The sequence below is a fragment of the Ostrea edulis genome, chromosome 4, assembly GCF_947568905.1.
Source record: "Ostrea edulis chromosome 4, xbOstEdul1.1, whole genome shotgun sequence".
Taxonomy (NCBI): domain Eukaryota; kingdom Metazoa; phylum Mollusca; class Bivalvia; order Ostreida; family Ostreidae; genus Ostrea; species Ostrea edulis.
This window is the reverse complement of record NC_079167.1, coordinates 71,863,018-71,889,220: the sequence shown is the minus strand read 5'-3', so window position 1 is coordinate 71,889,220 and position 26,203 is coordinate 71,863,018. Positions and strand designations below refer to the sequence as shown.

The 26,203-nt window shown below is 36.6% G+C and overlaps 1 protein-coding gene across 1 annotated transcript in view; it reads left to right on the top strand.

Annotated features, from left to right (window-relative positions):
- The first annotated feature begins 8,617 nt into the window (after positions 1 to 8,617).
- LOC125669987 (glutamate receptor ionotropic, NMDA 3A-like) overlaps positions 8,618 to 26,203 on the top strand; it is a 30,195-nt gene continuing 12,609 nt past the window's right edge. The window contains exon 1 of the mRNA XM_048904869.2: positions 8,618 to 9,255. Within this exon, the coding sequence (XP_048760826.1) occupies positions 8,911 to 9,255 (345 nt within the window). The 5' untranslated portion in view covers positions 8,618 to 8,910. The remainder of the gene's footprint in view (positions 9,256 to 26,203) is intronic.

The window sequence follows — 26,203 nt, the reverse complement described above, 5'->3', positions numbered from 1 at the left end:
TAAAACCATGACCCCCGGGGTAAGTTAGGGCCACAATAAGGGATCAAAGTTTTACAGGCGAATATATAGTTAAAATCCTCTCAAGAACCACTGGGTCAGGAAAGTACAAATTTACATGAAAGCTTCCTGACATAGTGCAGATTCAAGTTTGTTAGAATCATGACCCTCGGGGGTAGGATGGGACCAAAAGAGGGGATCAAAGTTTTACATACAAATATGATGGGGAAATCTTTAAAAGTTTTCTTCTCAAGAACCACTGAGCCAGAAAAGTTTACATTTACATGAAAGCTTCCTTACATAGTGCAGATTCAAGATTGTTAAAAGTATGGCCCCAGGGGTAGGGTGGGGCCACAATAGGGGATAAAAGTTTTACATAAAAATATTCATCGGGGAAATCATTAAAAATCTTCTGAAGAATCACTGGGTGAGAAAAGTTTACATTTACACGAAAGCTTCCTTACATAGTGCAGATTCAAGTTTGTTATAATCATGCCTCCCGGGGGAAGGGTGTGGCCATAATAGGGGATCAAAGTTTTACAGGGAAATCTTTAAATATGGGCCAAGGTGACTCAGGTGAGCAATGTGGTCAATGGGCCTTTTGTTGTTGTTTATTTTTCACTTTGAGTCTTTATATGTGAAACACCGTGAACTGTATTTACCTCCCTTCAGAGAAATTTGTATTTATCACCTCTGTCCACAAAGTATCCCAAAGATACAACGGAGTTCAACCAAATTAGGAGAGTACGGAAGCCCATTAAGGATCTATCAAAAATATTTTCAATTTAGAAACATATTTTGGTAGGTCCTAAATGGGCTTCCGTAGGAGAGAATGCTGGCTCTGAGATTTTGTGTAAGATATGGATTTGTATACGGAATGTATGATATGATCTGTGAATGCATTGCGAACTGGAAATCTCGAATACCAACTTTAATTAGAATCTGGCATAATTCATGTCGGCAATCACAGAAACGTTCTCAGACATTGTTTCAGTACAAAGAATCTGATGATCAGATCGTAAGCTCTTCCTGTGAACTGTCTGGCATTAACCGCCATCTCTCAGCCGAATCAAGGGTCGAACTCAGGACGACGCAATTATTAAATGCACGAGACAAACCCCGAATGTTCAAGTAAAAACGTAAAGTTTAGCTGAATCTTCTGAAAAATCTCTATTGCCAGCCTGTTCAATTATTTTGTGTGCGTAATCGGCAGCATCGTCAGAAACCCACGATCGGTCGCACTCCGTTTACCTCCCGTGGGACACAACGCCGATATTTTCACATAACTCATTAAAATGCATGACCTTACGTGACCTATCGAGGATTAATGTGAATCGCCGTTAAGTATTCCCGGAACTAAAGTGTCAGCAGTAATGACGGCGCCATGAAATTGTGTGTGTTTTATTGTGTGCCACTATCAAAGATATATAGATGAAAACTCCAGATTTTGAACCCAAAATGGCTGATTATTTCGGCAAATACTTCATTTCCACATGTGCCCCCCTTCGGAATCCTGGATCCGCCACTGGTATGTTTATTATCATCACCGCTACATAGCACGTCATGCATACTACAATTTAAAAATTAGATGCAAATTTTAATTAAAATATGGTCTTACAATCCCGTTCACATGTCATTTTGTAATTATCGTAGGTGAGAAGGTCATAATTATTGGCTCAAATTGTACCAACAACACAACTGGAACAAATTACGGCAGTAACTTAATACGCAAGTAAGTTTAACATGTACATATAGGCCTATAAACTGATGAAATACCAAGTCCGTTAAAAACACATTGCTCTCGTGTGATGGATAAAAGTGGCGAGACTACGAGTGCTGAACATATAGACCTGTACATAATAACATATAATCGTACGCAGTACTAAACGATTGGTAACACATGCAGGGTTTTCCTCCCCAGTTTTTATAGACATGAATACATGTACACCCTCCGCTTCAATAATACAGATAAAGCATCTCGATGAAAGCTTTGTAACTTGTCCAACTTAAACGTAGTCAAAATCTTCGCTTCGAAAGACTGGAAATAAGGGGCTTTTTCATTGGTTGAATATCGCAATAAAGAATGGTAAAGCGACCAATCGCATATAGTAGCCGAGACACACCTTCCAGCGAAAATATCGGCTTAGTGCCCCACGGGAGGTAAACGGAGTGCGACCGACCGTGAGTTTCCGACAATGAATCGGCAGTTGCATTCCTTTACCATGTCCCAGTGTCTTAACTATTTTTTAGATCCGTCCCTGAGTATTCACTTCCGGTAATGTGAGTGACATCTAATGGGACCGTATTATACTGGTTGCGTTGATTGAAATAACTGGTTTCCCCCGCAAAACATAGAACTAGTTTGACACGCATTTTATCTGTACTGGTTTTGTGCTATATGATTACATGTACGAACACATTAAGCATTAGTGTTGTTGGCGTAATCCATCGATATTTTTTATTAAAGTAATGGATATGATAATAATAAGTGATGGACATTTTTAAAACATTTCATGAATTCCTCAAATAAAATCTTATTTTACATGTGTACATCTCCAAAGTAGGCCCCATATCACGACATGTGTTGTCAAGTTAAAAGAAACCTCTCTGCTTAGACCCCGGGGGCGGTCCTTCGGATGAGACCGGAAAAACCGAGGCCCCGTGTCACAGCAGGTATGACACGATAAGTATTCCTCCCTGCCCAATGACCGTAAGCGCCGACCACAGGCCTCAATTTTGCAGTCCTTCACCGGTAATGGTGACGTCTCCATATGAGTGAAATTTTTTCGAGAGGGACGTTAAACACGATACAAGCAGCCAATCTGGACGCCAAGTTTATTGTACTTCATCTACAGCTGTTGGTCTTTCATTAGGCGTGAACAATTATTGAAGGGATAAATGACAAACAAACAAACAAAAGCATTATTCAAAGGTTTTGAGGGTAATTCACAAAATAACGATGATAATGATAATATTGATGTTTGAGACAAGTTGTGTTACTGATATAAAACGTTCGGATGATTTCAGATAACAGATTGCTGACATGCATAGGTACTATACATGTTAGGATAATCAATAAGAAGTAATATGCTGTGTTTGAGGATCACTGGAAGTAGTTAATTGATGGCAGTGCAATAATATCTATCACGTGGAAATAAAATTAATGTTGATAACTTTAAAGGTACATATGTATTAATAATTAAATTTCTTAATTTCAAAACCAGCATGGTTAATGTATTTATAATGGCGATATATACCTTCTGCAACGTAAACATTTTGATTTTATTACAGATGAAAGAAACTGGTCGAAATTTTTATTTCATTCTTGACTAATTTGCATAATGCATGCATTGCGCGCGCTTTCTTCACACGTGGTGGGAATGCAAAGTTTTGACATTGAGTTCATCGACTGTAGATATAGAAACAAGTATAGCTTTTTAACAAAGCTTGCCGTCTTTAGGAACGACCTTATACAGTAAACTGATATAATGTATCATATGCTTTAAAGCAATACAAGCTGTAACTGACGACAAATGAATTAAAAACTAAAAGAACAAATATTTAACATATTTGTGATTGAAAATATATTTAACTTCATAGATTTCAGAGTAAATCTGAAGCAATGAACCCGTCAAATCAGTATGAAAAGGTCGATTCATGAATCATTGTCATCCTATGAGTAATTTTTCTGCTCATAATCTCCGATGTGCATTGACCTCGGAGATCACCAGTTCGGAAAAAAGCTAAAGAGAGAAACTGAGCACGTGTCAGATGATTTGTAAACAATTTTACATGGTAATTTTATAGAAAATTTATTTCTAAAATTTCATATGATTGGCACATTTGCGTAATTATTACTTTCTTACACTTATAGTGCTTTTTGTAATTCATGAAACTATGTAATATTTTAAAACAAACGACACGTGTAATTACTTACGTAAGTTTCCGTCTTTGTATATGACCTCGTTCTCAGCAACACGATTATGTTCGGCAATCATCGTTCCCATGTCTGTGTATACAACGCAATGGCGGTTTATACAAAACGCTCATTGTAGGTATGCCCTCAAACAATATTCCCTTATTTATTCTGCTGAACTTTTCTTCGGGTCTTAGGGATTATATTAGTTATACCGATAGGTGTATAGTTGAAAAAAAATTCCGTCAGTTACAGCTTGTATTCCTTTAAGTATTTCTATTTCTATTAAATGGTAAATCTTATATAAAATAAAATTGAAAAAAAAAAACTATTAGAAACTACTGTACAATAATTTTTCTATTATGACCTTGAACTAGACATGATATTTGTACTAAAAATAGAAAGCATTGTTTCTTTTTGATCAATCTAAAAAATAAAGTGAAAAGCAGATGTTTAGTCATCGTCGCAAACCACGGTTTTGAGTCCACTCACACTCCCTCATACCCGTGGTTGTCTGATGCTATTTTTGCTCGTTTCTCATTAATTATGCATGACGGGAGTAACCAATCAAATCACGTTCGAGTAAACTTTACTAGGAGAGCCCAACCAATCACGTAACACCTTTTTAAAAAATGATATTCGGAAAACAATCAAGTATGGCAGCGCCATTATTGACGAAAGTCAGAGAAGTTTTTTGAAGTGGAAAAGCTAAGTGACTTGCAGTTGTAATGTTTAACACAAGGTGGGGTTTGGGAAACTTTAATTATAGGGGACTATATTTTCAGTGGCGTCAATGGCGTTGTACAATATCACTTTATTCCGTCGTTTGAAAATTTTAAGTTGCTCCAGTTTTAGAACAGACTCTGTGCGGAAAGGTCAAGACTAAGTGGATTAGTCACAACTGACAACAGGAACAGGGTATAGTAAATTTGTATAATATACTGAAGAAACGCATAGTACAATTTCATAGTAATTTCAAGACATGTGAAATACTTTAATAATTGCTTTATTATGACACAAAAACGGTGTAAACGCAATGGTTAATGATTAAAGTATCACAACCACTAATGATAATTACCATCATTATCAGTTCAAGGTCACCCAAGTTCAATATCTAGTGTGTCCCCCACCCCCAACGTCGGAACCCACGGGTTTTCTCCCCGTTAAAATGCATTCAACGAATGCTGTTTAAATAACGTTGAGTAAACCTGTGGGTTCCACGAGCACCAATGACTGTCTGACAACGCCTTCCCATAGACGCAATTAAGTCTCTAAAAGCTGTTTAGAGATGTTGTTCCACTCTAACTGCAGAACTTGGACCAGTTGTTGTAAAGTTCGAGGCTGTGGTTGTCTTTGGTGGATGCACCTATCTAGTTCGTCCCATGCATGTTCGATAGGGTTCAAATCTGGTGATTTGGATGCGCCAAGGAAGAACCTGGATATTGTGTCTTTGCCGTGTTAGGTCTGGCGTTGTCATATTGGAATACTGCTCCGAGATGCTTTATTAGTGGAACGACGGGTAGCTGTATGACTTCATCAATATACCGTTGAGCCGTCAAAGTAACCCGGATGTGAACCAATGCTGTCGTTCCTGTATAGGATATTGCTGCCCACATCATAACATTACCCCCTCTAAACCGATCAGTCTCTTGGATGCAATTTTGCGCAAAATGTTAATTTTGGCGCCTTTACACTCTGACGGTCTTCCATTAGGACAATCGAGATTCATCGCTGAACTGTCCACCAGTGTTGTCACGGTCATACTCGATGAGTATGAAACCAATGAAGTCGGTTCCGGCGATGTTGCGGATTCAGAACAATGTCAGAGACAGGTCTGCGCGCTCTAACACCAGCATCCCTTATAGTCGATTGCAAACCGTCTGATCTGATATGTTGTTGATGATACTGTTGTGAATCGTTGGCAAAGATGACGCAATCGGAGGAAACAATCCTGTGCTGCTGACGTCACGCGTGGTCTACCTGCTCTATGATTGATTGGTTGGTTGTATATTGTTTAACGTCCCTCTTGAGAATATTTCACTCATATGGAGACGTCACCACTGCCGACGAAGGGCTGCAAAATTTAGGCCTATGCTCGGCACTTATGGCCATTGAGCAGAGGGGGATCTTTATCGTGCCATACCTGCTGTGACACGGGCCCCCTTTTTTGCGGTCTCATCCGAAGGACTGCCCCATTTAGTCGCCTTTTACTACAAGCAAGGGTACTGAGGACCTATTCTAACCCGGATCCCCACTGCTCTATGACGATCATTTATTGAACTATGCTGATATCTGCTCCAAAGACAAGATATGGTACTTTGTGCAACATTGAAATCTCTAACAACTACAATTTGTGACATACTGCTTCCAGTCGTCAAACTGTGTTGAGCATCATTCAGACGCGGCATTTCTCCAATAAAAAAAAAATGGTAGAGAAATAAAAACTGTCCAAATCCACATTTCCACTACCTTTTATTAATTGCCTTTAAAAAATTGTGGGTCTGATTTAGTCTCAGAGATTTGAATGAAATATATTACGATCCTAACCTACGGTTAAACATCGAGTATGCATGAATAAAATCATTACATAAATCCGGGTAATTATGTAAATTGTGAAAAGGATATCAAACAAATTCACTCCAGTATATATTCCTTTGAGAACACTTTCTAGATGACAGAGTTACATAATTAACAGTAACCCATATTTTTAAAAGAATATTTATCATGGAAACGCACCAGCTTACCTTGGTGAATATTTTATACCAAATAATTAACATTACAAGAATTACTACAAGTAGATTCTTTTATATACCTAAGACAAAAGTAAAAATATAGTGCTATTAGAGACTGGGATATATTGTTATTGGAGATCAAAGGGATGGCTATAAAACAAAACAAAAGGTTTTTAAAAATAAGATCTGTGAATTTTTCAGCTAATATTGAAATGAATGCTACATGGTGGTTTGTCAAGTCTGACCTTTTTCATAAGTACACTAGTCATTATTATGCAACATCGGAATCGTGTCATTTTTATTTTATGCATTACACAATATTCTTAGTACCCTGCCTAAATTCTAGTATGCAAATGTTTCCTTGTATTTTGCTTTGGAAGTAAGCTTGTATAAGCTTTTAGGGTAACTCCATACTAGCATTTTTATCTGATAAAGGTATAGAAAGTGTATTCATTTCCATTTATTTGTGTTAAAACTAATATTGATTGATTATGGTTTTACGCCGTTTGGCAATATTCCAGCCATTTTACAATTATCAAATAAAATATATAGGTCATCTCACTTCTTAATTGATGCAAGACATACATAAACAGAATGTCAGAAAATTGTAATTTTCCTTGATTAAACAGCATTCACACAAAAAAAGAATGGTTATTACGATATTATAGCATTGATAACATTCTTCATGAAACTGTTTCTTTCCAAAAATATACAAAGTGCTTGTGAAAATAAAGGTAATATATCGCATAATGGACTTGATAAAGTAATCAATATTAACAGAGTTATTGCCCTTGCATTCAATATTTTGTAACATATACATGAAATTGATTATTTATATATAACTTTGACTTCTGAAATGTTTTATGTTTAACAAGATTTTTTACAGAAGCTATCAGAAAAGATTCCAACAAAAGTTATGGTCTTATCATGCATAAATCTTAATAAATCATCGTTTTTGCAAAATCTGATGACATCACAGGAGGGTGGTATTACCTTAAGGACCATCCTTAGGTAGTTGTTATAATTTGTGTGTCACGTCACTTACATGAATATTTTGTTGTTGTTAAATTGCATAGTGTTGAGATTACATGACAGGTTTCAATTCTTTTATTTCTATATTCATGACTTTCTGTGATATTCTATACAGAAATAAAATGAAATGAAAAAAAATTATTTCATGATAATTTTGTGGTTTGGTTCTTCCGTATAATAGTGCCACAAAATACACTGCTGAGAATTTCTTCTTTAGTCCGTCGGGAATTGTTTAAATTTGATATCTGCAACAGATTTGTGAAGCTTGAACCACTGGATAAAGTTTCTGTTAATCTTGAAATAGAATGCAACACTGAGTGAGCAATACCGGTGATGCTAGTATTATTATCGATCCTGTAAAATGAATACCATCAAACGAGTTCATACAATTAATAGTACCAATTAGGCAGATTTTGCTTGTACAAATGCGCATTTATTCATTGAGCAAAAAGAAAAACGAATAACAAATTTCTGCGTTATATCTTAATAGTAGATTATTAAAGGAAAAATTGGCTGGTGGTGTAGCAAAGAAATTAATCTGTATCCAGACTCTATTAGATGAAATATGCTATTGCCAGGATTCGATCTGACGACAAATGTTGAGATAGTCGCCTCGTTTCGGCTTTGTGACACGTAGTTCATTAAACTGTGTACTTCATTACGGCCAAGAGTTTGTTGTCACCAGAAAACGAAGCTTTCTTTGATTATTAACAAAATAAAGAAACCATCACGCACTGTGTAGCTCAGCATTTTCCTGATTATGACAAACAGCAGATGGTATTTTTTTTTTCATCAGTCGGGATGAAAATGGACATGGAGAGCGTCCCTAAAACTGAACTATTGCGGTTGACGTCGAGTAGCAATTCTGGAAAAATGAAGGACTATCATGTGCTCAGCATAAATGTCGCATCGATTTTCAACATCTGTGAATACCGATCGGGAAATACTTATAAATTTGCCATTGATATGATCTGCTGTCATTTTGCATAACGACTTGTGATGAATCGGGGTCCACCGGAAATCGGTACACATGACAGCGCTTCTTCTGTAGCTTGGAGATTTGGAGAGCGTCGATCCAGTGTCGACAGGGATGTCGGATAGCCAGCGATCAGGAGCGAACTCTCTCCGTCAATATGAAAATGCTAGCGTTTTTAAAGAATTCTAGAGGAAACTTTAACAAGCACATGCAACATTTCGGGAAATTTCAAAGTGATTTGGCGTTATTTTGACGTCATGGCACTGCTTAAAAGTTGCATTGTAATTATGTTGGCATTTCTGTATTGTCAAGGCAATGATATTGTGGCTGTTATTGAGCAAGACGTGTATAATTTTCACTTCCGGACATTTTATTTGTCAGTCGAACGACCGGAAGTGAACGTGACCGGAACCATTTATCCGACATATACAGGTATTCACGACCAACTCCGTGGTATGTGTTCTTACCTTACGCAGCACCAAACTCTCGCGGTGTTCGTAGTGGGGAATCAGGAGTCTATTGATATCGTTTCTATGGTAACGAACGTCCTTGGGATACCGACCTTGGCTTACATGAAGGAATCGAAGACGGTATATGAAAAGGTAACGGATTTTATTTATATAAATATGTTAAGTCAGGACCACAAATTAGAATACGGATATAAGGCGTTAAAAATTACTATTTCATTTCAAACAAAACTGACAAAGCTGTTTTAAGGTTGCTCTCTACACAAATGGTTTTTATGGATTGTAAATTGTATGATTCACCAGGAAATTTAAGAAGAAATTAAATTGCAGTTACTTTTAAAATTGATAAGACCTATATTTTGAAGGAAGTTGTCGTATTCTTGGAAGTCTATCAATACAAATGCTTCTTATTTTGTATATTAATCAATATTTGTTGTTTAAGAATTCTTAGTAAGAAGATTGAATGAAAAGTCTTGTTAAGTATATTTCCATGTGTTGTAAAATCTTTTAAAATTTCGTCCACAATGAATTCAGATGTTTCCTTTAAATATTTATATTTCCAATGTTTTTGCTTTCGATGTTTTTACCAAATGAAATGATAGTCATTTCCCCATGGATGTAAATGACGTGCGAATGAATCTTGATAAATATAGTACGAATATTCTAAAGGCTGGGAATTATCCGATAGAAATGAAAATAGAATGTAAATATAAGAAATAATTTTTCATTTTTGAAAATATATGAGGGTGTGAACAGCAACGCTTCACGCTGGCATACTTTTCACGAGATGCTTCAAGAAGCACTGTAAATTCCTAAATATACGCGAGGAATCTATTATCGCGTAATTTCGCGAGAAACATAACTCGCGAAAAATAATTCTCGCTTTTATTTTTATATTGCTAAAATACATGCAAAAACATTTGATCAACAGAGCACTCGCGAATTTATTTTCTCGCAATTTGACGTCGATGAGTCATTTTGCGATAATAAGTACTCGCGTAAAATAAGGAACCTACAGTATGCAGGCGTCGCAGTTCATGCTGTATATTTCAAAAATGAAATTTACTTCTTAAACGAATACCGTAGCTCTGATGCTTTTTTTTTAAACATACCATCTTCACTCATTTTTTTTTATCATCACTGTCCTCGACATCCATGACGCATGAATATCAAAAGACACCACAATTCAAATTATAAGATATTTCATACTTTTTATGATAACTTCCTGTTGTGACGAACCTTAAAGGACCATTACAATACGCCCTAAATAAGATATGTCACGGCCAGAAACACGATTAATGGATCTCCATTGACAGTACCACGCACTTAACGTTACTAGAAAATTAATGACGCAAGCGTCAAAGTGGACCTGCAGTTACTTGATTTACATACACATGAATATTTACAAGTACTTTATGTTCATATCTCCAAATCACCGTTCACGTGATAATTTTTTTGTTTTCTGTTCAGGAATTGAATTTTACCGGCAAAATATTCACCCAGTGCATATACTGCTCGTGTCAATTTATTCATACATTTACATATGTAGATTTTTCAATCTGTAAATATGATCATATCCCTTTGAACAGAAAAAAAACTAGGGTGGAAACTTTAATAATTACTTTCGAAAATTATAACCAATTTAAAAAAAAACCCAACAAATCATATATAAATATATATAAAAAAACTAAAAAAAAAAAACAAACAAAAAAAACAAATAAACACCCACCCACTCCCCCAAAAACCAAAAATATGACTTCCAAATTCGCAATTTTTACATTCGCTGCTATAATAACCGATTTAATGTGCACGCGATTATTTGTTCGCGCTCCATGACCGTCAAATCATGCTGACATTTTGTTTAATATAAAATCGCACGCAATGCATATAGTAGGCATACATTGGCCACATGCTTAGCAAAATCAATTCTGAAACCGTAATTTATAAAGTATATTTGAAAATACATCAAAATGTATTCCGTAGAAGTTTTTGGTATCTAAAATCATAGAGCATACACACGTATTTGTCCCACAAAAACTTAATTGTCGAATACTATATAGCTAGTATCTTAAAATTTAAATCACACTTATAATTAAAAAACAATATTACAAATACACCCAAAATACACCGTAGGGTAGAAGGGCCGAAAATAAAAATTGCAGAATTAAAAAAAATTATTATTTATTTCTAATCCTGTATAATGTTGTATAATTTATTTGCATGCAATAATCTCATGTAATGAGGAAATAAAGACTGAATGAATGCTCACAATTTACTACATCGTTAATTATGACGAATGTCCTCAAAAGAATAGGAATCATTATACATCGATTTAATTTGCGCGGATTTCTTAAATGATGAAAAATAACCTGATTAACTTTGATATTTAACATTTATCTTTGATGGTATTTCCGGTCCACTTTTGCAGATTACCCAGTTGCAAAGAAATTACATTTTTAAAGTTAGGAGGTTATCAACACTTCCGTAAGGTTGGAAAATTAGGGTAGTCTGATTTTAACAATATTTATATTTATATTCTAACATGATTTTACTAAGAAAACTTTTAAAATTTGTCAACACTTCACAATGACATCACAATGTCACACTAGAAAATACCGTTGACGTCACCATGCCAATCAACAATTACATTAAAGAAGGCACCCATGGCTATTTCTTGGTTGTTGCAACTTGTTTACTATAAAAAATGGCACTCTAAAAAAATCACATCCGAATTTGATGTGAATGACATATGACACAGCGACACAGGTCATTCAACACGTCTGAATACATTTTGCGTATTTTCGCACAATACACGTAAAAAATAAACTATTCATGCTGAAAAAGATATGAACATACTGTATATCTAGAGAGAGATCGGTCGCGGCAGCTCAGTGGTATAGAGAACGTTCGGTTTGTAAGCTTCTTCGCCAAATGTTCGGCATTTAGAAGTGAGAATCACGGGTCTTTCGGATATGACCTTAAAAAAGATCTCGTGTCGCGAAAGGCGTTGACACTATCAAGAACCCACACTGCTACAGCACTGATACTTCTCCTATAGCTGGTGAGGACTCAATATGAGTGAAAATACTGGACGGGACGTAAAACAATCAATCATATATTACGAGTGTATATATCATTGTTTGTTTGTTTGTTTTACATCCTGTCGATATACATCTCTTATACATAAAACAGGAAAGGATGCGAAACTAAGAACAACTTAGAATTTCTGCTCAATGGATCAGAATATTCCTTAAAAATCATTTTCAGATACCTACTGCTGATAATTAGGATCATCACCTGCAATTTATTGTGTTTTAATTCATAGTCGCTTGAAAGATGGTGTCAGTATGTACATCCGGGTGTTCAACATCCATCACAACCACACCTGATGAAATGCATTTGCTACATTTGATTAATTGGTGTTGAATAGTTTTAAGCTCGGAGGGCATATTACATTTGTCCTGTCTGTTCGTCTATCGGTCCGAAACTTTAATCTTTCTCATAATGTTGCAGTACCTTCTGAGTTAGGTCAATATTCTTTACACATTAACTTGAATCAATGTTTAAATATTACTGTAGGTGAAAAGATATGCAATTTGCATCCTAAAATAATAACCCATCGTTAATGAGGATGAAATGTTATCTCATATAAAGACTAATCTAAGCATGACTAAATCACTGAGTATTATTGCAAAGATGATTGGAGATTTCCCATGAAACATTTAGCAATAACTTAAGAAACTATTATGAAAACAAAATATCTAATCAATTTGATAACATAAAACAAACAAATTGTGGAAAACGTTTGTATTTCATAGTCAAGTATACAATTATAATTTGAAAATGCAAGAATATTTGAAATATGCATTACAGGTCTCTACTCACTAAACTAAGATTAAGTGCACAATCCCCTCAATATTGAGGTTGGGAGATACTGAAAAACCTTCAATTCCACGATCTAATAGCTTTTGCAAATTCTGCTTGATTGAAGTTGATGATGAGAAACACTTCCTATTATTTTGTACAACACACGATCACTTAAGGAATAAATATTCAGAACATTTGGGTGAATTGAATGCAAATTCCATAAAAAGTCTCATGAATCCTGAAAATCATCCATTCACAAAGCATTTTTGTCAATGTTTGAATGAGTGTTTTAATCTAAGGTACAGTGAATTGAGAAATCAGGACAATTGTGTTTAATCTGAGATTGTGTATCATGTTATATATACTAGTATATGATGTTGATTTATGATGGTACGCCTCATGTTTGGTAATCGTCAATAAAGCATTTGAAATTTGAGTGATGGAGATGTGTACTCATCGTGACAAGACTATTTCTGGTACCGAAGTTGTTGACATTGAGACCTTAAACTTGGAGTATGACCCGCTTTTAAGAAAAGATGACCTTGACAATATTTCCTAAACTATTTCAGACAGGGCTTTTCTATATCTGTTTTCATGATCTTTGACCTTGGAGTTCGACCCAAACTTCAAATTGCTCAAAACTTAAAGTGGTGAGTGATATGACTATGAAAGGTGAAGATAACGAACAGTGATCAATCTCTTAACTCCTTCAAGCAATACAAAATAGAGAGTTAGGCAAACACGGAGCCCTGGATATACCAGAGGTGGGATCAGGTGCCTAGGAGTAAGCACCCCATGTTGACTGTTTACCATATCCTGATCAGGTAAACGGAGTTATCCGTAGTCAAAATCAGTGTGCCAAGAACGGCTTAACAATCGGTATGAAACACGTCATACAGCATTTGACCCAATTGACGAACTAGATCGTTATAACAACAATAGAGTTTGCAAAATGCTGACTTCAATCGAGACTGTTGAAACCCCTAAACCACCAACTTGTTTGTCAGTAGCTTACCTCGATTTTAAAACTGACTATACACAGAACAAGCCCTTTCATATTGAATCAGTTGAGATATATAAACACCATATGCAGGTGATAATGGAATATTGCTACATAAATATAGGAAGTTGACGATGGAGAAGCTGAAATCATCCCGTTTGTCATACAGTGGAGTTGTCAGTTTGACGTTAATGTCTACTTTCAATAAAATAAATAAGTATGAAGCAGAAGTGGACGACTTTGTGGTAACTTTATTTCGAGCTTACAGGGATATATCGAATCGACATATGAATGAAAGTTAGTATTGTATCACTGTCATATTTCATATGTGTATTTCTTGCAATAAGATCTCGTGGAGATCCGGGTTAGAATAGGTCCTCAGTACCCCTTGCTTGTCGTAGAAGGTGACTAAAATGGGGCGGTCCTTCGGATGAGACCGCAAAAACCGAGGTCCCGAGCATAGGCCTAAATTTTGCAACCCTCCGCCGGCAGTGACGACGTTTCCATGAGTGAAATATTCTCGAGAGGGATGTTAAACAATATTCAGTCAATCAATCTTGCAATAAGACATTTCTTTTGGTACCAGGGGTTTTGACCTTGTAACGTTGACCCTGGTATTTGACCTACCTTTAAGAAAAGTTAGCTTGGTTATATCTGCTAAATTATTTAGTATATAGAATTCCAGAGTTCGTGGAAAGTGTCAATAATGTTGGATTATGTAGGAAATATCAGACACAAGTTACTTAATTGTGGGTCCTGATGGCTGATATTAAGATCGGGATCAAAGCCAAGTCCGGCAAGACGTTAGAACATTAAGACAAGGAACCTGTTATTGAAGTAGATGGGAAGAGAGATGTGTACGGGAGAGAGAAAAGTGGAGATGGAGAGAAGTGGAGAGGGAGATAGAAAAGTAGAGAGTGAGAGACAAGTGGAGAGGGAGAGAGAAGTGGAGAGGGAGATAGAAAAGTAGAGAGAGAAGTGGAGAGGGAGAGAGAAGTGGAGAGGGGAGAGAGAAGTGGAGAGGGAGAGAGAAGTGGAGAGGGGAGAGAGAAGTGGAGAGGGAGAGAGAAGTGGAGAGGGAGATAGAAAAGTAGAGAGAGAGAGAAGTGGAGAGGGAGAGAGAAGTGGAGAGGGGAGAGAGAAGTGGAGAGGGAGATAGAAAAGTAGAGAGAGAGAGAGAAGTGGAGAGGGAGAGAGAAGTGGAGAGGGGAGAGAGAAGTGGAGAGGGAGAGAGAAGTGGAGAGGGGAGAGAGAAGTGGAGAGGGAGAGAGAAGTGGAGAGGGAGATAGAAAAGTAGAGAGGGAGAGAGAAAAGTAGAGAGGGAGAGAGAAGTGGAGAGGGGAGAGACAAGTAGAGAGGGAGAGAGAAGTGGAGAGGGGAGAGAGAAGTGGAGAGGGAGATAGAAAAGTAGAGAGTGAGAGAGAAGTGGAGAGGGGAGAGAAGTGGAGATGGGAAAGAGAAGTAGAGAGGGGGAGAGAAGTGGAGAGGAGAGAGAAAAGTGGAAATGGCGATGTAAAGATGCAGAGATGGAGAGAGAAGTGGAGAGGGAGAGAGTAGTGGAGAGGGAAAGAAAAGTGGAGAGGAAGAGAAAAGTGGAAAGGGAGAGAGCAAGACAGACTCAGAATGTGGGCAAGGTTACAACAGTGTGTTGGAATTTCGATGGACACGAATTGAGCTCCTTTATTAGCTGACCTGTTTTTATATTTTATGAAGCAAAGTTTATTCAAAAGCTTCTACATGAGAAGAAAAAATCTCTTGCTGTGGCCTTCAACTCGACATTTAGATGTATCGACGACGTGGGTTTTTTTTTTTATCTATTAACAATAATAAATTTCATTCATATGTCGATTCGATATATCCCTGTGAACTAGAAATGAAAGACACCACAGATTCCTCCACATCTGCTTCGTATTTAGATATTTTATTGGAAATTGATATTAACAGCAAACTAACAACTCAACTTTATGACAAACAGGATGATTTCAACTTCTCCATCGTCAACATCCCACATTTATATAGCAATATTCCATTATCATCTGCATATGGTGTTTATATCTCTCAACTGATTCGATACACAAGAACTTTCGAGGCAGGCTACTGACAAACAATTTGATGTTACAGGGGTAACGTTTAAAGTCAGCATTTCGCAAATTGTATGATCGTTATAATGATCTAGTTTGCCAATACAACCTATCTTAAAGTCGAATGCTATCTGAAGTGTTTCATGCCCATTGTTAGGTCGTTCTTGGCACACTGATTTCGACTACGGATTACTCCGTTTACCTGATCAAAATATAGGGCTCACGGCGGGTGTGACCGGTCGACTGGGGATGCTTACTCCTCAAGGCACTTGGTCCCACCTCTGGTATGTCCGTGTTTGCCCAACTCTTTATTTTGTATCCCTTATAAGAGTTATGAGATAGATCATTGTTTGTTATCTTCGCCTTTCATATGAGAGAGAGAGGGGGGGGGGATTCATAAACTTATTGTGGAGATGGAGACTGAGTACTGTTTAGTTGATTATAAGTAGATAGGATTTATAAAAATCTGATAAGTGATGGATTTTATTCTCGTCTGACAAAATTTTGCGTATGCTGACTATATTTCTGGTAGTATCAGTCTAAATGTCTGACACTTCCAAAAAAAAAAAAAGTCAAGACATCACAAAAATTTGTTGCAATCGGGGGGGGGGGGGTAGTTTTCAAACGTTAAGTCGTTGATTTCTTAAAAAAGATAAGCATATATTTCTATACCATCATTTTGATATCACAGCGAAAATTTGCACAGCACTCCATAAAAATTCTTTCCTAATCATTATTTTTAAAGTGAATAATTTTAATTTGTTGCTAGCAGTTGCCAATGTGTGATCAGATTTTCCCCTCCTTGCAAAGAGCTATCGACAGAGATTGAAAAATAAAACTACCAGATCCTTCATATGTAATCTAATCCCGTCTGGTAGAGAAAACGAGGAGCCTGATTGCTCGAAGATTGCATTTTTCATGTGTCCTTCTAATTCTCACGAGTGATTTAGCGCTAATGCATGGACTATTTAAGCCTACTAGGGACATGGAGTCCATTCTGAGCTGAGGAGGTTCGGGCGAGCGAGGGTAAACCAAGAACATTTGACAACATCTATCAGATTCATCGACCGCACTAACCACGCTGTCAGAATTTTCTTTTCTCCATCTGTCCCCAAATATATATTAATATGTCGCAGTGTGTGTAGTATGTGATGTTTGTTTATGTAATATACATGAATGTTTCTTTATAAAGACGTGGGTTGCGTCTAAAATTAGAGGTTTAAATAACCAACAGTGTTGTGACCTTTTCAGTATACATGTATATATATATATATATATTATATATATATATATATATATATATATAGTTGTTGTTATACCTTCCTTATCACTTTTAATGAAGATTTTCTCCCGGAAAGCTTGGCAATATTGAGTGACTGGTTTTGACATATCCAGATCTCGTTTACAAGTTTAATGGCGTCCATTGAACTGACACTCGCGTTATCCAATATTTCATTACTATCTTTGTAACAATTTGGGCGATCTTTTTAAAAAGATAACAAAGCTCTTATTGGTTAACAACCTTTTGGAAATTTACGATCAACTGTACAAATATCAGACAATTGATAAATTTATATTGAAATCTAAGTTTTAATGAGGGACGTCTAAATTGGTGTTTTGTAATCCTGGGCTTCGTTAGACTTACACTATGTACAGAACAATCAATCGGTGTGTGTGGAAAACTTATTTTTCTCCAACACTAAAGAAATTACAGTTTTAAATCGCTCAACCATTTACAAATGGAAATCAAATGACGGTATATTAATCGCGATTGATTTAGTGTAATTTAACTGTCGATGGTAACAATTAAACTGATCACGTGGTATTTAATGGAATCGTCGAAGCTTCGCATGCTGTAGGGTTCCACCTCTTCGGATTAATTTCTAAAATTGCTGCCATGTAATTGTTACAACAACATTCTGCGAGAAAGTAATAACAGCCGTACGTCACAGACACAATTCACATGGACCAAATGTGTAATTTTCACAATGTCTAATGTTCGCGTCCTAACAAGGCCTGTTAATAACTTTTTATACTGATGCAGAAAGACATATAAGATTTTTCCTCCTGAATTATTAAGTAACCATGAAATAGGGAGAAAACTGATTAATTATTACTGCGTTCCCCATCACATACTTTGATGTAATACGTTCTAATAACTGAAGAACTAATCAACTTTCAGATAATTTCTACAACTGATAAAAATGTTGCTCCTCCAGGATGAAAATGAAATATTGAAACAAAATGTACGATGTGAGAATCCAATGAAATGCTTGTCGTTTAAATTGACAAAAAAAAAGAGAGAGAAAGATTGTATTATTCATCCATCACGTGAGTCACTTGTCATCGATTCAATGTGTAAAACAGATCACATTTGTAAATGCCGATAAATAAAATATTTTGAATTTTCCATTGATTGGAGATTTGCAGAGAAATGTGTTATAGTAAAAATACAATTTAGAAATCCTCTACCGTCCTAGTTTAATCAGCTATGGTAATATACGCGACAGCTGTCATTGATCGGCCTCTTAGGGCTACCTTAGCAAGGTACACGAGCTATCAGTATAAACCATGCTAACCTTTGATTATTCGATTTTGATAATTAACGAAACACATCTTTTTAAAAAATATTTATCTAAACGATTGACTGACCGTGAAAGCCATAATATTCAACTCCATCAACAGCAATAACAGGTCACCCTGGTTTATATATTGTGCCTCGGTCTCAGGACTTTTACATTGACCTGTTTGTCTCGTTATCTTGCATTATTGTGTATTTCTTTGCATTAGTTGTAGATTACTTACAATATAAGACATATATCACTGTGTTGGGATAGGGCTATCTAAGATTTTGAGAACTTGTGCCTACTCCTTTTGATATTTTTATCAGCAAATTCAAATTTATGTATTGTTGAACTTTCTCATTTTTTAAACATGGTACCTACTTTGTGTAACCAACTCCTCTCACAGCCTATACTTGATATTTTTCAGACAGTTGTTATAAAAACATTAAAGGTATGCATATGACATTTTTAAAGTGCTTCTGTTTTGTTTTTTGAAAAATTCTTCATTTTTAAATAGGTCACTTTTCCAGCATGTTTTGCAAAAAGGTTTCCTACATGATATGAGTAAATGTAGATTAAGAGCTTTGACCTTCAGATAGAATTAAAGGAAGTTTTCTCTCAATAGATGTAAATAATACTGGTATTATTGAGAGCTAGCTGGACATTATTACATGTTAATGTTGAGTCATGGTGATCTACAAAATGTGCTTTTCTGGTCTTGAATATTTATTAACAAATTTCGTAAGATAAAATTTCAGAAATGTTTTGTAAACACATGGCTACAATGTCTGGTTTAGTTCATCCTGTTGCAATCAACTAAACGCGCCGACCGATGGGATCAGTGACTGGTATTGTGTTACGTCACCAGCTTATCTGGTAACATCCATCGCCTTATTGAGTCGACCATTCAATGTGTCCCTGTACACCGAGATCACTGTAATGGTGGCATATAAATTCTACAAAAAGCTTCTAGGTCAGAGAAATCTAAGCATGGGCATAAAAAAAAGGACAGCATTGCCATCAATTGACGGTAGCTCTGAAAATCTGGTGTTGTCAACAAGATCTACAAAATCCAGTTTTGTGTCACGTGTGAAGCAGGAATTATTTTGTACGTCATATCTCCAGCCGTCTGCTTGTTACATGTTTTGTTACTGTTAGGAGATAGAATTTTGATATTTTACATGTGTGTGGGTCATTGACGACTGTAGGCGGTACACAGCTTTTGTTTCTCTTTGCAGCAAGTCAGTATAGAAGCTTTTGTTCACAGAGTTGTTGTCGCCTTCACCTAGTTTATACACACACATACACGAGAGAGAGAGAGAGAGAGATTCTGTAGATGGGCACCCACTTCACTGCTCAATGCCCATATGCGCCGAGCAAAGGCCTAAATTTGAAGTCCTTCGCCGGTTTTGGTCCCCATATGAGTGAAAAATTCTCGAGAGGGACGTCAAACAAGATACAATCAATCAATCCACCCCTTACCTGGGCTGCAGAACCAAATCCCCCAGCAGCATGTGAGCAGCGCGCTAGATCGATCGACCCTCCATATACGTCTTTTATAAAAAAAAAATTGCTCAATTTATGCATGCTAAGAAACAAAACTTGGTACAAATGTTCATCTAGTCCCAAATACAGTCTGTAATCGGATTATGTTCCGTCTGGTTTTGAATTTTCCAAGGCAAAATAATTTTCTTCTCTAGAAACTAATGTACATGTAATGCCTGATCGCTATACGTGTACTTGGTATACACGTACATGGTGTAAATGTTCCAATATGGCTGTCATAGGTTATGATTGGCTTACTCAATGTAAATAAAACGTTTTATCCAGTACATGTAACTTAGGAAGTTACTCCATCCAGATGAGCGATGTGGGCCATTAGGAGACTCTAGTTCATATATTTGATTATTGAAAACAATGGTAAATATCTTATCCATTATAAGGTGCCTGATTACACAAAAGGCACTGGCGGATTTTAACTCGTGATCTGCGGGTCATTAACCGATACCTTATCCACTGAGCTACGCAGCAGAAGCATTTGAATCACCATCATGTGACGTACTGTCATAAAATTGTTTTACGTCCCGTCGAGAATTTTTCACCCAAATTGAGACGTCACCAGCTGTAGGTGAAGTACCACAAATATTGACCTATGCTTAGCGTTAAGGGTTGTAGCATGCCAACACCTGCTGCCACTCAAGACGCCCGTTTTTGAGATCATATCCGAAAGACCCGTGATTCTTATTTCTAAATGCCGAGCTTTTGGCGAAGGAGCAATCACTACCTATGTTTACGTGTTAGGTGTGACGCGGCCATGATACGAGCGGGACTCGAACTCACGACCTCCCGGTTACGAAGCGAACGCTCTACCGCAGAGCTACCGTGACCGATCGTGTCATTAGAGGTGTAATTCTTGATGTAGTGAGCTACCTTACCTGATTCTATGATACAGTATTCAGTTGTAAATTCGCTTCAGGTTATGTACATAGTTTCTACACCAAGGTTTACACGCAGTTTTGAATTCACAGGGCTATGTCCAGTCTATGCATATATTATTATTATTATTTTATTCATTTATAACGCGCAAAATTACATATAGTTTATATGCGCTGTACAATGTTTGTGCTAACAATCAATGACAATATACCAATAAAGGACCTACAAGAGCTCTAAAGGGAATGATAAAACAATAGAAAGAATTTAAATAAAACATGATAGTAAAATGACAAAGTGGTTGACTTCGACTTGACAAGATACAATTGGCGTACAGGTATTTGTATGCTGGATCAAAATTCAGTTTGCAAGAGCTTGCACATGGAATCCTTGATATTGCACTGAATTTTACATTCACAGATCATATTCACGCTTGAACAAGAGTGTCTTTAGGTTCTTGCGGAATGCTCCATGTGCTTCAAGCTCTCAAAGTTCCAGTGGCAATTGTGCACCTAGTGTTTTTATGGCTCTTGCACCGTATTTGTTTGATGATTTCTTCACTACCAGTTAAGCATTTCCATTGGTCGGATGATGATCTCAAGGTCCTACGTGGCTGGTAAACAAGACATAGCTCTCTTATGTATGCTGGTGCTGAGAAAGAGTAGTGACTTATGTATGGTTGTCAGCACTTTAAACACAACATGTTGCTTTACAGGCAGCCAGTGTAGTTGTTGAAGTACCGGCGAAATATGTTGTCTGTAGCGTGAAACAACGTGCAGCGTTATTCTGAGCCACTTGTAGTCGGTACATTGGGCGATCGGTCATGCCAAGCAGGAGGGCATTGTGATAGTCAAGGTGGGATATGACTGTTGCATTGATGACCTTCGCACATGCTTACTGGGTGAGATGGTGTTTCACCTTGGATATTCTCCTGATGTTGAAGTACATCTTCCTTACCTCTGGTGTGTCCAGGGGTCCGTGTTTGCCCAACTACATGTATCTATTTTGTATTGCTTGTAGGAGTTATGAGATTGATCACTGTTCGTTATCTTCACCTTCCTTACCACGGAGCTGACTTGTATTTCCATTGATAAGGTGGCGTCCAGGGCAGCACCGAGGTTTTTAACACTAGACTTAGGTGTCAATATTGCCTCACCAATCTTCAGACGGATATCCTTCGCACGGGACTGGTTGTTGGCACTAGCAACCACCATTATCTCAGTTTTTCCATCATTTAGTTTAAGTTTGTTCACAGTCATCCAGGTTCGGACACTCGCTATGCCTCCATAATGTTGACTTGATAGGTCCGCAGTCCCCTACCGACGAAGTCGAAGGGGGCTTTAGGTTTGCGCTCCGTCCGTATGTCTGTCCGTCTGTCTGTCTGTCTGTCCGTCAGTCCTGCAAATCAGTTTTCCGGACTTTTTTTTTTTTTTTTTACATGCTTGTAGATATTAATTTGATATTTGGTACATTGCTTTGCCATACCAAGTTAAAGATCAAGTTCGAGTTTCGTCTCGGTCCATTGATTTTTCATTAAGTTATGGCCCTTGGACTTAAAAAAATAACATGAATTATCAGTTTTCTGGACTTTTTTTTAATGTGCTTGCAGATATTCATTTGATATTCAGTACATCATGATGATTGCTTTGCCATTACAAGTTACAGATCGATTTTGAAGATTTCCTTGTCTAGTCTTTGTACCTGAATAGTAGTTGATTTCCAACCATTCTTATCTTGGTTTCCCAATCTTTCCTTTTACCATAACCTTGGTCTCATAAAGAACTTTGAATATTGATGCAGTCCAATAATTTTTGCCTCCGGTAGGGGACTATGTATTGCTATGCAATACTCTCAGAATGCTTTTTTTTTTTTTTTTTTTTTTTTTTTTTTTTTTTTTTTACACTCAACGGCTGTAAAGTTGAGTGTCATCTGCAAACCCATGACGGTTTATGGCATATTGGTTGATAACTCTCCTGAGTGGGAGAAGGTACACCAGGAAGAGAAGGGGACCGAGAACAGACCCTTGGGGCACTCCGGTGGACAGTGGTACATCTGAGGACACACTGGTGTTGATCTTCACCGCTTGGATGCGGCCACTCAAGTGAGACTGTACCCAACGGAGTGCTGTGTCCGTCAATCCAGCTTCCTCACGTAGTCTCTCCAGCAAGAGGGTATGATAGATGGTATCAAATGCCGCACTTAGGTTAAGAAGGACCAGGACCATAGCGTCACCTTCATCCAGTACTGCTTCTACGTCTGCTTTTATTCGCAGGATGGCTGTCTCAGTGCTGGTACCGGTCTTTTAAGCTGACTGCAGATCATCATGTAAACCATTCCTGGTGAGATGGCCATTAAGCTGCTGTGCAACAACACGCTCGATGAATGGGATATTTAATACTGGTCTATAGTTACTAAAAGTTCTCATATCAAGTACAGGCTTTTTCAGACGTGGTGTAACAAGTGCACGTTTCAGTACATTTGGAAAGGCTTCGGTTGAAAGTGATGTATTCACCAGCTCAGTAATGGTCGGTAGCACCACAGTGAGAACAATGCTGTTCTTCAAGAGCGCAGTGGGGATGGCATCCAGTGAGCAGGTCTTATTAGCACAGCTCCTGATGACCTTGTCCACTTCTTCCTGCGTCTGGATCTTGAAGGAACTAAGATGAGGCACTGGCCTGTCCAGGTCTGGAGAAGCTGCATTGTCATGGAGATCTGAGGCATCGAGACCCTGTCAGATCTTTTCAACTTTGCTGTAGAAAAACTGCACAAAATCGTCGGCAAGGGTCTTGTCACTGATAGCCGGTGGTAAGGGAGTCCCTGCATTGTAATTCACCAGACTGCTAATAACTCTATTATGCTAAGTTATATTAAATGTAAGTTTAAAGTCCATTTAAAGGGACTGACTCACGATTTTACCCAAAATTTTGTTTTTTACTTTTAATGATCAAAATCTACTGTCTAATGTGTTTGAAAGATTTCACATGAAAATTAAGATGATACATCATCACAGAATCTCATTTTAGAGAGTTTATTATTGGTTTTGTAAACAAAGATTGCGGTATGCTATTGTTTACTAAAGTTTCAAAAGAAATGGATATCGATCTAAGTATTATCATATCTTTCACATTTCAAGCATTTTTGGGGTGAAATGTGTCATCTAAAAGTTAAAATTTGTTACTATGCAAAATTAAGATGCATTATATTGCAAAATCAATATTTCACTTGTTTGTTTGTTTACGTAAAAAGACTCGAGTCTTTGTTGACATAACACATATTTAAGGCTAAAATATTACTTTTATTCTTGCATTCAGAAGGTCAAAATTTTGGCTGTCAACATTAAATGAGCTATATTTCTAATGTTTAATATCAAAAATGAAAAATATTTTTATCAAAAATCGTGAATCACTCCCTTTAATATGTAAATCTACTAGGTTATATTCACTGCAGATTTTAAATTCTCCTAAATTCTCGGTTTTCACGTACAGCGAAAATTGCAAATATTAAACTGCACCAAAAATGAGGCTATATACGGCTAAATTGTATCTCGCGTGGATATTTTCTTTAAAATATCAAATCGCAGACGGTTTAAATTATACGACACCATGCTGTGTATGATACACTTATAATGCACGTATTTAACAGAGAACCTTTTATTTAGTAAACGTTTCCACGAGATTTCCCTTTGAGAGAACCACAGAGAATTATCGCTTTGTTTCGTATTTCTAGCTATTGAAGAGTAAAGGTATAGAACTCTGAATATAGGGTACACAAGTTCGTCGATGTAAAAACAATAAACCAAATGGTATAAAATTCTACTCTGTATTCTAATATATTCATGCATAATCAATCTACATTACTACCAAAGTTCATCCTGAAATTCCGTATTCTTTTTAAGATATGCAGAAATGAATATTGAATTTCGGGATGATTTTTTATAGTAATGTAGATTGATTATGTGTGATTATATAAGAATACAGAGTAGAATTCTACATTATTTGGTTTATTGCAATCTGACTAAAGTACAGACCTCTCTCTCTCTCTCTCTCTCTCTCTCTCATGACCCTTTACCAAAGCATATAGAAATATCAGTGATTAAAAAAGGAAACCCAATCTCAATATCCATTGCCTTAAGAACATAGGACAACCAACAAAAAAAAACTTCTGTCATACAATTTTGTAAAAGTTATGTTATTGTGTAAAAAAAAAAAAAAAAAAAAAAAAAAAAAAAAAAAAAACGTACTTATTGCATAATTTTCCCATGAAACAACTTTATTTTTGCATTATTCCAAAACAAAAAATTTCTTTGAAAATTCAATGAAAAAGCATTACACAAAAATTGAAATCTTTCAAACATACATCTTTTTATTGGTGCATTTCATGTATTTAAAATGATTGATTTACATTGTTGTCTGATCAAATAACCCCCCCAAAAAAGAAAGAAAAGAAACCCACTTAAGCATAGCAAACTCCTCCTTCAATTGATGGTGTGTTTACTTAGGATTTTCTATTGTCTGATCAAACAGTGTGCATTGTAAACAACAACTGTAAATATGTCTTTTAGCGATATTAAAACATCTACAAATAGTTTTACAAAATTCTACAGCAAATTGAAGGGGTGGGGGTTATCTTATAATTGTTAAAAAGAAGAAAAAATGTGTTCTCGATAAAAGATCCCTATACCCATATATTTGTATCTATTGCAATATCCATGATTCAATATACTGCATTTGTTCGATTTCATTCATATATTGCCCATACTGGAGAATCTGATACAAAATCTTTTCATTTCCTAATGCACAGTTGTGTATCGATTTGTCAGATTTTATTCCTTAAGAAACCATTTTACATTATCAACATGTTCTCGTTAATCAAGGATTTCTATCGATCACTTAAAACTCGTCTTTCCAGCACAAATTTTGTTTAATTTCTCGCAAGACAACCATATTCTATAAACCAGACACATTCTCTTCATAGCGTGTTTTACGACAAGATAAATAATTCACATTGAATAATTTTCTTGAATTGTTTTGGGCCAGGAATATTGAAAAGTAGCTCGAATTTCATCGTTATTCCACATTCTCTTATATCAAAAATTCTCTTTGTTGTATCCTGCTTCGACCTTTGCGTGAGCTTTACTG